At 35.2% G+C, this 15,318-nt stretch overlaps 1 protein-coding gene across 22 annotated transcripts in view; it reads right to left on the reverse strand.

The window, feature by feature from the left end:
* DST (dystonin) overlaps positions 1-15,318 on the reverse strand; it is a 398,831-nt gene that overhangs the window by 11,363 nt on the left and 372,150 nt on the right. For all 22 annotated transcript variants that reach the window (XM_036230186.1, XM_036230672.1, XM_036230457.1 and 19 more), the window contains 10 exons: positions 14,080-14,239; positions 11,438-11,632; positions 10,825-10,953; positions 7,433-7,576; positions 6,566-6,754; positions 4,947-5,076; positions 3,105-3,268; positions 2,149-2,311; positions 668-822; positions 427-501 (listed from right to left, as the gene is read on the reverse strand). In XM_036230186.1, the coding sequence (XP_036086079.1) occupies positions 427-501; positions 668-822; positions 2,149-2,311; positions 3,105-3,268; positions 4,947-5,076; positions 6,566-6,754; positions 7,433-7,576; positions 10,825-10,953; positions 11,438-11,632; positions 14,080-14,239 (1,504 nt within the window). The remainder of the gene's footprint in view (positions 1-426; positions 502-667; positions 823-2,148; positions 2,312-3,104; positions 3,269-4,946; positions 5,077-6,565; positions 6,755-7,432; positions 7,577-10,824; positions 10,954-11,437; positions 11,633-14,079; positions 14,240-15,318) is intronic.

Raw genomic sequence — 15,318 nt, forward strand, 5'->3', positions numbered from 1 at the left:
ATCACTGCACGAGTGGAAAACATGGCCTCTTTTTCATATTTATAAAAATGAGTCAACATTTTTAACTTCATGGTTCTGGCTTGGAAGAGCATTGTTATTGAAAATATGAAAACTTACCTCTAAATCATAATAAAATATAGCCCAAAGCAATATGAAGAAATTTACATATGTGAGAGGTATTTTTCTGTGAATGATTTTTTCCTTAAAAGTCATATACATGTTGTACATGACAAAGATATGTCCTTATATACAAAATATAGGCTATTTCTATATAACTTAAAATGACAAGAATTAGAAATTTATATACCATTAAATTTTGATATAAAGTAAAAGTAAATAATTCCTGGAATATGATGCAGATCAAGTTATATAGAAATTTCAATTTTTATCCTTTAAAAGAACTATAAGGTTATTTTGAAAACTTACCCTGTATTTGTTATCTCCAATCTGTTCAACTTGAAATCGTTTTGCACATTTACACTTAGCTACCTGTCTTGTCACCTGCCAAAAACAATGGTGAAGTATCCACTTTAATATTAGCATTACATAGTGAATCCTTAAAATCTTGACACAACTACTGAACATGGAAATAAATAAAATGGCTGCATGAATGGTGCAGAACACATTACACTATTACTGTTGTAAGCAATGGAAAGGTAGTGAGTACCTCATCTTCGATTTTGTCAGCATCAGTGATAGGTTTATATGCATCTTTATTTGGGTGAAGAGCGGCTACAAATTCATAGTAGTCAATATACCCATCACCATCTCTGTCAAAGATGTCTGCAACAGCGCTCATCTCCAGGCGACTGGTTGGAAACTCTAAAATTTTCAAAACAATAGTAAGAAGCATTACTGAGGCATAATTGACAAATAAAATTGTAACATATTTATAGTACACATTGTAAAGATTTGATATATGCATATACTGGGGAAAGATTCGTCCTATCTAGTTAACACATCAATCACCTCACATACTAATATACATACATATATATATACACACACACACACACACACATATATATTTGGTATTTGGTAAGAACACTTAAGTTCCACTCTCTTAGCACATTTCAATTATACAATAGAGTGTATTCAGCTATAGTCTAAAGTTACACATTAGATCCTCTGACCTAATTCATCATAAAGGTGAAAGTTTGTACCCCTTTTACCAACCCCTTTTCCCCCACTCCCAGACTTGGTAACCACTTTTATACTCTGTTTCTGTGAGTATGACTTTTTAGATTCCACATAAATGTGGTAATTAAGACATTCTCAGAATAAGCCATAAAATATTCCCAATGAAAGTTAATAAGACCTGCTACTTACGATAAAATTTTACAAAAAGGTTTGTCTTTAAAAAAAGGAAAGTATCCTAACTTGTTAATTCTGCCTCAAGACATTATCTCTCTATTGTTCATTTTAATCTTAATGTGGCTGGTTGAATTATCAAGGTCATCAAATATATTAAAATCCTTTTTAAAAAACTGATTTACATCAAAACAAATTAAACCACTCTATATATGACCTAAAGTTATCTTTCATTATTACTGGGATTAATCATTTGAAATGGCTGTTTTCCTAGGTTGAAAACTGTTAAATATTAGTAAATTTCATGTGATTCAACTATCACTTTACATAAAAAATTTATATAAGATTTATTTTAAGAATCACTTCCAATAACATGTGCCAGAGATATCACATACACATGACTGAACCATCAAATAAGATGGCACATACCTTCGGAAGTTTATATTATAGAGTTCCAATTACCTACTAATGACAATATTAGAGCAGAATGTGAATTAGAATGAATAAGAAAGAGACTGACTTGCATTTATTATTTCCCATTATATGCTAGGTGACACAGACAATCTAAGAATCAAGTGTTATTAACTTTATTGTACTAACGAGGGCACAGCTTCAATAATGTGAAGGAATCTATCTGTGGTTACACAATTAGTTAAGTGTGCCTGACTCCAAATCCATAAGTTTTACCACAGGCACTTTTTTCTGGTGACTTCACAGTCGAGTTTAAAGGCCATGTTTTATTGGTCACACAAGTTTACTGGCCCCACAATTTTAAACTGTGCTTTAAAAAAAAAAAAAAAAAATACGTCAGTTTCAGTCACTTCTCTTGGGACTTACTTGAGGAAAGAATTCCATCAATAAATTCTTGTCGGGTTATTTTCCCATCCTGATCTTTATCGATTCTCCTGAAGAAGTCCATCACCCGAGATTTCTTGTGATTCATCCATCGCATGTATTTTTTGCGCCAGATATCAAAATCGAAATTAGCAAATTCCCTCAGCTGAAAAGGGCAAAAGTCATTTTGGCTGAGTTAATGTTGCACTCAAATTATATCTTATACTATATGAATAGTGTTATTTTTAACAAGCCTCTAGATAATACACATATCTTTCCCACTTCAAGGAAAGAAAGGTACAGTCTTGCAAAGGGGACTTTTCACTGGAAAGTTCATTTCATTACTGTCACTGCTTTTCTTTACAAACAGAGGAAACAAATAAAACTCCTCAAAATGTCAAACAGAAAACTTCTGATAGTGCCAAAGTCACAAAGGTGGTGTGTGTGCCCCAAGGTAGCACCCCTGGTAAGTTCTTCTCCCACAGGGTAGCAGGCCCAGCTCAACAGTACTTACGTAACCCTTCGCTCTCTCTGCTATTTTCCACTCTAACTCCCTTAGACTTCTAAAAACTTCCCAAATTCAGAATCTGAAACTCTAAATCTCGAATCATAGAATATACATAATGGAAACATCTGAATTCTAAATGGTTCTATTTGCCAGTTAATGCCACCAAGCAAAACATATGTCAAGCTACATCTTTTCTTAAGTTGGTTTCCAATTATGTTAAAACATATTAGTTTTCTACTTCATTGATCCCCTAAATTCAAGTCCTATATATCAGGGTTTTCCCTCCCATAAAAATGTACATACTTGTGGTATTGATTTTAGAAGTAAATATGCACTCAAATAGCAAGAGTTGGCTTATCTAACTCTTGTTGAAAAAAAAAATCAAGATTTTTATGTGTTATGGTGAATGATAATTTGGTGTTAAATACACATAATATATGAATTTTCTAACCTCTTCTAGTCTGTCCAAGGCGTCATTAAGCTTCCTCCTTCTTTCCAATGCCAGGAGCCAGACTTGCTGCCATTTGCTCACTAATAAGTTGACCCTGGGATTCTTGGTTTCGATTTGTGTCTGTGATCCAGAAGGATATAAGCTTGATGCTGGAAAGCGTTTTCCTGTCAAAATATAACTTTAGTTAGGGTAGTAGTTTCCATGGTTCTGAAATAATGTAAGGCTTGACCCTTTCTGTTCCTAGCTAAGACTGAATCAACTTAATTACTAGGTATTACAAATAGAAGGATCCTATTTAGATGATGCAAAATGTCAAGGTATGAATCTGTTTCACTTATTAAGGGTCACATACTCTCTATATAAATTGAAGAAATATATCTTGACAGGCATTTACATACTGGAAACCTCTCTCAACAAATTTACGCTTAAATCAGTTTCTAGCTCAAAATCCATGCCACATCCATGACAATGAAGTACAATGTGCTCCTCCTCTTTGTTAAGGCATGATAAAAGAAATCTCCCAGGGCAGTGAGATGTGACTTAGAATCTGTTACATAAACCTAGCTGCCCTTCTTAGAAAATATGGCCGAAAGCAGGGCAGGTGAGGGCAAGAGGCACTGAGCATTCATTAGAGTCAGAGCAGGATACTTTATAATCCCAACCAAATATGGTATGTGTACAGGATCCCAGCTTTCATCCAAGACCACTTTCCACTGAGGTTGTGTGCTTCCTGTGCATACTCATATCCCAAATTACTGCCTTATTAAAGTTTTATCCTTCTTTCTATTTTTCAAGAGTTTCTATAATTTTACAGAACAATTATCTCAACACATTCTCCTCACCAAACTAGCTAAATGTGGCCTAGAAAAATCACTGGCCTAAGGTCTTATGTAAAGTTGATGTTCAAACTAGGATTTACCCAGAATTCCTAACTCCCATAGGACTTTACATATATAAAAATATCAATAGCTAATATTTATTAGGAATTTAACTAGATGCCAGCAAATATGCTAAGCACGTCATACACATTAGCTCACTTAATCCTTGCCACGGCCCAATGAGGTTATAGTTATCCCCTTTTATGGATGTGGAAACTGAGGCTCAGAGAGAGAGAGAGAGTTTAAGTAACCTGTCCAAGGTGTCATTTCCAAGTTGGGAAGTGATGGAGACAGCCAAGGGGTCTGCCTCCAGAGTTCTTAACCGCTTTGTTACCTTGGCTCATTGTGCAGCGTATTAACTACAACAGGTCTGAAACCATTTTTTTTTAAGATATCATGCAGAAATATATAAAATGTATGATATAAATTGTGCTGCTTTTGCATCTTCTCCAAGCTAGCTATCATTGTTTTTAATTATCACTTCACTGAATCAAGGTCGCTGAAGAGGTAAATAGAACATGAGCAAAATCTATCAGATTACTGGTCACTAATGAACAGCTAGGTCAAGAACTTTACCCAGGTCATGATCATTTCTGTTGCATTCCACTTTAAGGTTATTTATATAGCAAATAAATATGAGTGTGTGTGTGTGTGATGAATTCTGTTCTTGTGGCACATTTTTTAATTCCTTCCAGCAAATCTGAAAGATATAGTTCAAGCCAATAAAGTTCCATACAGAGAACTGGATGTATCTTTTCTTTATTTTTAAATAAGTTGCTAGAAAACTTGAGCCCATGTATTCTTTTGAGAAAACCTTTTATGATGGAGAGTTCACGTAGAATTACCAATTGCTCTGAAATTTCAAATGACAAATAAAAAAAACAAAAGCAGAAACAAAAACAAAAACAAAAACAAACTTCCTTGCTTAACTATCTTTGTTTTAAAGAAACTGGCCACTGCTTACTTCCTGCTCGCCCTTTATCCAAGACCGGAATATGGGACTGTAGTGAGGAAGGATCAGCCGTTCTCCTCTTATAGGTCTTGGTAACTTTATCCACATCAGGTTGCTTCCTGGTCATTTCCTCCATGAAGGTCTAAAATGAAAGAAATGATATCAATTAAATCAAGTAAACAAGTATACCGGAGAAAACCACCATAAGAAACGAACTAAAAACAAAGGATAAAAGGACCATGCTATTGTTTCTAAAAAAGAATAAACCATTGTGTTTTATTTTTAAGAGGGAAAAATGTCTAAATATCATAACATAGTGTTTACTCATTTCTAAAGAATACAAAATTTTATAGCTGGTAAGTAATTACAGCATCACCAAAGTAATTTGTTTTACTTTGAAGAGTACACATGGGAGCAGCTGTCTGAACAACAAAACCTTTCTGTGCACCAACCAGGATCGAGCGTCCAAGCTCTTCCAGAAGGATCTTGAAATGAGCATTTGTCTACAAAGGGACTAGTTAACTGGAGTGGTCCCTAGGACTTTTCTGTGACACATTTTACCTACGTATTTGAAATATTTAAGGTGGCTTTGATATACAGTGACAAAGAACATAGACATTAAATGTGGATATATCTTAAATATTTCTGTCAATGAATATGCTAAGCCAAGGAAGGTAAAAGTAATTCATGTTAAAGTTTATATTTAAAAGACTTGGCTCTCTTTCCTTTTTTAATCTCATCTCCTGAGGCTTATTATTGTTGACTGGGTATCCCTATATCTGGAATATGTGGCAAAAGCAGAGACTGGTGAAAGTGATGAGGAAAGGAGGAGGCAAATAAAAGTGAAAAGTGAAGTAACGCATTTCCGGAACATTAGTCACACTGGAGAACTCTGATCACCTTAATACCTCTGATCACAGACAGCATGGCCTGAGACACTGCAGGGCCATTACGGACATCAATATCTTACACTTTTATTAAAATATAATATCAATGCTAACTGCTTAACCAACTATGTTGACACAATGTTTCCCCTTGTAAATGCATAGTAAACTAAAAAGCAAACAAATAAATCAGAATTAGTGTGATACCCATCATTTCAGAGTTTAAAACAAGTAGGATAAATAGGAGAAGTAATTTTTTTTTTTTTTTTGAGCAAGACAATATAGATATGTACTTGAAGTACTTACAGTCATCTTAGGAGATGTTTAGCAGCAGACAGTAGAAAATGCAAACGTGGAGCAATAAAACAAGGGAGGGCGAGACTACCAAAGAGAGCAGAATGAAAGGAGTGGAGAGCTGAGGACAGACATAAGGATTGCTGCTATTTAGAAAGCAGGAAAAAGGGTGGGAGCCAATCTGAGACAGTGTCATGAGAATGTAACTTTTCACAGAGGCCAAGAAGGAAAGAGTGCTGGGAAGGTACCAGAATGAGAGGATAGACCATCAAAATTCAATAACTGTGAAGAGAATAGTTTTAAGGCAGAGGTAGAATTTGAAACCCATTTGGAAGGAGGTGAGTATTTTTGAAGAAGTGAAGGTAATAAGCACAAAGCAATCTTAGGAGAATTACAGCAGTGAAAGAAAGAAAACATCTGAGAAGGCAGGGTTTGGGATGACATTTATTTTACCTGGTGTTCTGCAATGAGGGCTTTCACCTCTTCAATTTCCTGGGGGATGACTTCTTTATCCTTATCACTAAGCGTAGTTTCAGCCCACTGCAACCAAGCCAGCAAAGCTTCCAACAATTCCTGTTTAGCGATGAGCCCAGCCAGAGCACTTGCTAATCTCTGCTGATGTTGCTTCGCCCAGGCCAGCACCTATTGGAGAAATAGAAATTTCTCTGAATTTCTTCCACCTTAATGAATAATTTAATTCATGTAAAATATACAAAATTTCAATGTAAATTAGGATCGTACTGGGCTAGACCCATAACACTTCTAGTCTTTCTAGACCCAGCCTGCAGAGGACATGAGAGCCCTCTATGATGCTCATCCCCTTCAGAGGTATAGAGATGTATGTCAATCACCCAGGCTTCCTTTGCTCTCTAAAGTTCAAATACACATTCTCTGAAGGATCAAGTATGCTTACTCCATGTAGCACAGAGTGGAAAGAAAAATAGCTAAAATCTTAAATATAGAATTAATTTACTCTGTGTATGCCATTCGTTCCACAAGATATACTACCCTGAAATACTATTCAACTGCTTGATTGGTTATTTAATAGATGCAATGTGGAAGTGGGACAAAATTTATACATATACCAAGCATTTGCCTTTTCATGTTTCAGGGACATGGATGCAAAATTCCTTTAACTTTTTCAAGAAAAGTGGACTGCAGACACAGGAAATGCACACAGGAAGATTATTTTAAAAGAACATTTTTTCTCTCCAGAAGCCTCATATTCCCATGGCCATTAGTGCACCTTAACTGTTGAGGTTTCCATATCCCGACTCTCAAAGTTATTGCTGCTCTAAAGATGATCTGAGACACACTGACCTCCTCAAACCTGGCCCGGATGATTGTTATCCAGTGCTTAATGGTGGTGATGGAGTCCGGGTGGCAGATGGCCAAAATAGCATCTCCCATACTGGTAGCTTTATTGAGTGCAGCTCGCTTTTCTTCCAGTTTCTTCATGAATTCCTACAGCAGAAACAAAGACTTCAATTATCTGTTGGCACTGGTTGAAAACAATTTGACTATCAAGAGTTAAACAAATAAACGAGAACATCAACTGGTATATTCACAGCTGGAAATATTCCAATAATTGGGAATTAAGGAAGGAGAAGGGACAAAAATAGGAAATAAATTACTTTCTAATACATATTTTTAAATATAGGGTAATACCTCATGCTTTACAAAATACATTATAAAAACTCTTTCCTAATTTTGTATATATTATAATTACATTACTAATGGAAAGTAGGATTGGGAGAGACAGTAATACCAGAAATAAAATTAATATCGATTGCGATCAAAACAAAAGAAAACAAAAACCTCCTAACAAATAAGACAAGGAGGTTGGTATTTAAAATAGTATTAACTGTGTCAGGAAAGATATAAATATGGGCCAAAATAAAAAATAAAAAAAGAAGTGCTAAGGAAGAGAGAAGGCTGGGCAAGAAGTTATAAATGATTGGAAGTGTTGGAGAGAGGGCGCAAGCGTCCAGGCAGGAAGGAGTGACGGGGAGACCGGAGTGAGTGAGCCTGACAGTGGGCCAGCATGCGTGTGAACTGTCCTCAAAGACCAGTAAGAGCTGCCCCAGCAGGATAAGCAAGCCTCAACAAGTCCAAGGAAAGGCTTTTGAATGAACTTTTTAAATAAATGTCTCACATACATAACTGTTACTTTCTACCATCAAAACTATATCCACAGATACATGCATGGATCACAGAACTCTGCAAGCGTGGTTAAAAAATGAGGACCTTTGCCCTAAAATGGGTGACATGCTTCCAAAACCTCACACAGAATTAAAAGGATCCACAGACACTCTAATCTATCTGGACCCCGACGCTAAGAAGGGTTCCTTGATCACAGTGACAAGGGTACCAGAGGCTGCAAACATAGCTGACATTCATGCTACTCAGGCCATGTGACTGGGGTGATCATCTGAAAATATGGGTGTTTACTACAAAGTCTAGTGACCTTTTGTTTTTAATCTCTGTGAGGCAGCTCTGTCATATACTTCCTACTTGGGCATTTTGCTGTACTAAAATAATTTGTTTACATACGTATCTATTAGATCTTAAGTTCCACAAAATCAAGACTGTCTTATTCAATTTTGTGTCTCTGTAATTAAATAAATGCTTTTTAACCTTCTATTTACACATTTTTTTTCTGCTGTGGAGTCAAGGTTCAATGAACAATACACTTAACTAAAATGACCTACTTTTTAAACATCATGGCCTACTTCTAAAAATATTTTAATTTTCTTTTTCTTAAAAGAAAAAGTAAAAAACTTTACTAGGAAGAGAAATCCAGAGGTTAATAACAGCTGTCCTTTTTCCCAGAGGGCAGCTGATCTGACCATGTACTTTTAAACACTCCTACACCTAGAAGAGCCTAATCCTTCCTGCCTGGAATGTCACCTCTCTGCTAGTTGTCTGTGCTCTTCCAATCTCATCTGAGTGCTACCTTACTGGTGTGTGCTCACGTGAGAAAGCTTGCTATTTTCAGAAACTGAATTATGCTGAGATGTCTCAATCCCAGGGCTGAGAAATTAAATTAAATATTCTGTTTTTCTCCTATTGGTGAATGCGTGAAGGGAAGCAGAGGAAATGAAAAAGTATGAGTAACATTACTGCAAAATACCATTACTAAGAAGCCCTTTATAACATTACATGTTATTTAAGTGGTTTGTGCTATTTTAAAAATATGTAAAGACAATTATATAGTAAGTCCTCACTTAACACTGTCGATGGGTTAACACTGCAACTTCAAGTGAAACGACTTAACAAAACCATTTTTACCATAGGCTAATCAGTATAAACAAGAGTTAAGTTCCTACAGCACCTCATCAATGTTATAATGAAACGACATTATTGGAAGATCTACTGTATTTGAAAAAACCTCTACCTCTGCTCCAGATATCTGCCTCCTGATGTTTCTAGGGGTTTCCTGGTGCTGCTGTGAGGGTGGTGAGACCACAAGTGGGATCCTTTATGTAGGATGTTAGATATGAACCCTGGGCTTCAAGGGACTACTCTGAGACCCAAGACTAAGTATGTTAGAGGAACTCGATGCTGGCTGATGACTAGCCTACGTAATATAATATAAACCAGACTTTCAAAGATATTGAACTGAATTAAAATTTGTAATAAATTTGATATAATTTTCCCACACTTACATCCTAGCTTCAACATTAAATGGTGTATGTAGCATTTCATTCTTCCAGATAATGTCACAGAAGCTCACATCACTTTGATTAATGATGAGGCAATATTTCATTGCTATAGGTTACGCAACCTATCACTCGGAGAGCTTAGCAGTTAAAATAAGAAGACACTGTAGATGATGTAATCCATGCTATACTAGAATTAATGAAGAATTTCCAACTTGACCTTGAAGGACAAGGTTACTCTGTGGTGAAACGGATTCTTTGAAATTAATAGGAAATGCTAACATCAATACATTTTGAGTGGTAGTATTGCAAATTCCTGATTTTTAGAGTCAAAGGTTAAAAAACATGTCAAGAGCTCTCTTAGGGGTTTTGCTAGTTTTATGCATTATCACAGGAAAGAAGTGGATCTGAAACTCAATGGCCAGATTTTTACTTAATTTATTCAACAGCATATCTACTTGTATAATTGATTTTTTAACTTATAATTTATATTAGAGTTTTCAAAAGAATTTAAGGCGACTCCTAATGAAAAAATGGAATTAGCAGAGGCTTAAAAATACAATTTGAATACCAGTTATTAAATTATCTCCTTTTTTGCTTATAAAAGTCAAAATGATTAATTTACAATTCTAATGGTATAATTCTTCCAAACTGCTCATTTAAGGAAATTTCATCCCTAAAATGCACATGAAAGTGTAACAAAATTGACCAATTTCGGTCAGAAGGCAAATAACCCCCTAGAAAAATCAATGTGCTTCCTAAAGATAGGAATAATCATTTTCTATATATATAGATATATATATATATGTAAAAATATATCTCTATATATGTAAACATGAAAAGACAGCTATATATACTTATGTATCTAGGAGCACAGAAACATACCTATGTAAGCAAGGAGCACATGTGTAAATTCTCAAATGTACCAGATCTTTAATTATCTCTCAGGAAGGTAGATATTCACGCAGTTGACATTTGCAATCATGAGTCTATTTTCTCTACTTTGTTTGATATTCTCATTTAGTTTTACTTGGCGTTTAAATAACTCACTTTATGCTGATCAATGAGAGTCCGAAGAGCATCGTCATCATCTGGGAGAATGCCATGGAAACGAAGGGTTTGCTCTGCCTCAGCCAGCCACTCCAAGAGGGCATGTACCACCGAGTGAAATTCCTCCGCCTGATAGTGCACAGAGACACACCCACCCAAAACAAGATTCCCAAACACGCTTGTTAGTGTAGTAGATTTTTCCTCTTAATGAAAATAAAATTAATTCATTATTCCCATAAAAAGATAAAGATATATGGTGCTGCATTTTACAAATGTAAGGAAACATTTAATATATCAGAAGGGCTTAAATGAAGAATAATTCACCATTTTAACAATCTGATTTTAGATGACTGGCAGCCCATTATACATTATGCTGAAAAATTACTCAAGCAGCATTTTCATGTGAAGATTAGAAAATCTCCCTCTGTAGTAACTGAAATTCTTGGGAGAGGAATTCGGGGAAAGGATCAAGGCAATGATGCTATAAGAATTTTCTTTTCCATGACTGTCCTGGTGAAGAAATGAGGAGCTTCACAGTTCTTCATGAGTATATTTCTTGTTGAGACTTCAATACCTTCTCACTGTGCCCAGCTGGAATTTACATGATTTTTACCTGACGCAGAGCTGCTTCTAATCGCGATTGCTTTGATACAGAAAGTGCACACACGGTCTCCCAGCGTGTGCTTAACTCCTGCATCTGGACCTGGACCCAGGAGGAGTCGTCTCGGCTGCCTTCTATGAGCTCTCGGGCTGAGCGCTTCAGGGCCTGCACGCTGCTGGTCCTCTTCCCCAATTCCTTTTGGAAGGCCTACGAAAACCATGTTTTTATGAAAATTTTTAATTACAAAAATTTTTAATTACAAACGTACTGCTTGAAATGTATATGTGTACATAATATCAGGTACAGATGTATAGATCTCTAAGACCTACAGTTGAATGACCCCTATTTTTCACAGCATCTTCAGATCAGACCCGACACACGGCTCCTAATCAGAGCAGTTACAGCCAGTCTTGTATAAATTTGCTCAATCTTCTCATGTTCTCCTGAGTGAACCACCTTATTTTCTAAATAACACTGGATCTAAATAATAGTGGCCACCCTTCTTCATTTCACTTACACACACACACACACACACACACACACACACACACACACACACAAATGCATCAAATTTCCTTTTTTTTCTAAGATTCCTTAGTATGGTGTCCCAATTCCTCTCAAAGAAGGAGTAAGTGCCAAGCAAGTGTTGCCCACCACACTACTCTCAATTAGTAAGCATATCTAAGGGACTAACAAAGCCTAACAAAGCAATCCTGGGGTTCTTCACAGCAGTGCTTAGAGATAAACGCAGGGAATCTCATACAGAGTTGGCATGTAGTCCTTTTTTCTCTATAACATGCTTTCATCTTTGGCAGCAGCCTGAGTACTAACTCATAACATCAGATTTTAAAAGCCTGAATCCTTATTTGTCATCTTGGAGCAAAAACTTTGTTTTATTTTTCTCCTATCTAATTTCGACAAACTTTGATATGAAAGCAGTTAAACTGGTTTCTTTTGGCCATAGCCTTTATCTAAGAAATGAGCTCAAGGTTCTTCATTTCTGATCCAAGAGCCTGTATGCAACAATTACATCTTTCAAATAACTAACTTTATGTATAGAATAGAATTAACTTGTTTATCTAAAAAATCATCACAAATAACTACTACCAAGCACATTTTTAACTTTGCCTCTATCCATGAGTTTCTATTTTGATATTCAGAGCACTCACAAAAGAGAGCCCATCAAAAACAATAAAAAAATACTTTGATGAATTCTTTGCTGATTTCACTCTATTAGTGTTAAATAATGAGATATTCTTGCGGATAGACACACACACAAATGCATAAACCCATGCATGGAAGGTAGTGTCTAAACATTCTATCCGTGATCTGACTATTCCAATATTTCTGAGTAGACTTTCTAATGTACTTCTTATACTGAAACCTCTTCTTGAGCCTTCCAATTGTATTACTAATGCTGAATGATTAATTCATTCTTGATGACCTTTAATATATTAAAAAAACTGGCAAGTGCCTAGGGGAGTAAATATTTAGACAGTGAGCTTAGAAAAATGGCATTTATGTAAAAAGTAACATTACACTATTCATTACTCATTGAACAAATGCCAGGGAATGGAAAAGTTTGTATTAATCATGCACAAAACATTTGTTTTAATATAGACAAAGCAATGTAATTTTTAAAAATTTTAATTTTTGCATGTCTGATCAATGTTCTTCATTTACTCTTCTATTTTCTAATATTCAAAATAGCAAACTCTTTTTTATGGGCATGAAATAATAGAACCAGAAAGGGGAAATAAATATGCAAAAGGACCAACACTTAAAAAAAAAAAAAAAGGGTAATATCAAAATAGCATAACCAGAGAAGTATAAAGAGAACATTTTAAAGTGAAATAGTTTTCTTGAACTAAAAAACTATAGAGGGGAAATATAACACAAATTCAAGTACAGTGCTGCAAGGTATCTATATATAAAATCAACTCCGATACAACCATTCTATACTGGTATTGTACCTCACGTCGTTTTCAAGGCTCTTTAAGTTATAATACAGCATTTGATCATAATCTAGAATCTTATACTCAGTATCAGCTGAACATCTCGAAAATGACCTTTGATTTGCCCAGTAGTTTAACATACGTGTCCGAAAGTTCCAAGGAAACCAGTTTTCTTGCAGTAATAATTAAAACCCTCATAACATTTTCTGTTGTCTCATAAACTGCTGTAGTTCAAGCAGCAAGGTTAAAATGGTTTTTAAAAACAGAAAATTGATCATGACCTCCACAGATCATGTCACAAATCTATTCAACTTATGCAATGACCAAGTTCCAGGTCACTGAATAAATGATTTTAAGTTATATTACAGAATGATTTAAATGAATAAAAAAAAGATTGTAAAACATTCTTGAAACATGTTTTAAAGCACCAGAGAATAAAATCGCTTTCAAAGTTCTAAAAAGGTTTTAGATCTGGAAATTAAAAACAGTATTATGTCATTGATCCTAAAGTAATTTTCCTACATCACTTTTAAAGTTGACTTCCTGATTCTGGTCAAACGTACACACATTTCAATATTAAAGACTGTTACATAGTATGATATGATATATACTTTTTAGATTTTAAAAGGCTAAGTGGTTAGTTTTCTCTATTCTCGGAATAATCTAATGAGGTCAATAAAATGTTCCAGATAATAATACCTTGTGATTATCGATCAGATTCATCACTAAATCAATGTCTCCATGGACGGGCTGGTCTTCTGCCAGCTGGGGTTCAACTCTATATAACCAGTCAATGAGGGCCTGGAGGGCGTCTGTGAATTGTCCAGAAAACAACAGGGCTTCCTCCAATTTGTTTTGTCTGGGGGAAAAAAAAGGTAGAAAAATCAATCTGAGCAACAAAAAAGCTGCCCTATACATTCAAACAGTTAAAATTCCTTTATGAAGCTTGAGCAGTACTTGAGGAAAAACAACATATTGGCATTTATTGCTGTTTTTTGGCTGTCTTTAGAAAATAAGAACACTTTTCTCAAATGTTCTCTTCGATTCCTTAAATACATGGCATCCATTCCAGGAAAATTCCCTCATCATTACCTCTAGAAAAAACTGAACCCTTCAGTTTCTTCATTAAAAAAATGCCTTTTAAACAACAAAAAAAATTAAATTAATGTTTTAAATTATCGTACGGTAAACTTGACTTTTTGGGGTATACAGCTCTGTGAATTTTAACATATTTATGGATTCATGGAACTACCATCATAATCAAGATACAGAACAGTACCATCATCCCAAAAATCTCCCTCATGAAGTCTCTTTAATGTCACAGCGTGCCTTCATCTCTAACCCCTGGCATTTACAGATCTGTCTGCCATCACTAATTTTTTTACCTTTTCAAGAATGTCATATAAATAAAATCATTTATATGACTATTTGACATCGTAAAAAGCGCATAACCTTTTGAGACTGGAGATGATTTTAAGGAATTTAAAACACACACACACACACACACACACACACACACACACACAAACTTTTTGCAAAGTTCCCTAGAACTGAATATAATATTCGATTTAATCCTGATACTAACAAAAGTAATTAGACTACGGAGGAATGAAAAATTTAAAAACATCCCTAAGATATTCTAACTCTTCTAGTAGTACTGTATGGTATTAAATACTTTAAAAAATTTGAAATAAGTTTTGGGCCTTTGTGATTGAAGTGTAATGAGGAAGAGGAAAATCAGAAAGGGGTGGATAGAAATCGGAAGGGCACATAGGAGGGGTTAGGTCGTAGAAATCTGCACACCTCATTAAGAAGCCTATGTTTTAATTCACACCCAATAATAAGCCCCTAAAGGGTATGAAGCAGGGGGATGACAAGATCCCAATTACATTTTTAAAAGACTAGTTAGTAGTTATGTAGAAATTGGATTAAGGAGGA

This window comes from Rousettus aegyptiacus, unplaced genomic scaffold, assembly GCF_014176215.1.
Source record: "Rousettus aegyptiacus isolate mRouAeg1 unplaced genomic scaffold, mRouAeg1.p scaffold_m13_p_1, whole genome shotgun sequence".
Classification (NCBI taxonomy): domain Eukaryota; kingdom Metazoa; phylum Chordata; class Mammalia; order Chiroptera; family Pteropodidae; genus Rousettus; species Rousettus aegyptiacus.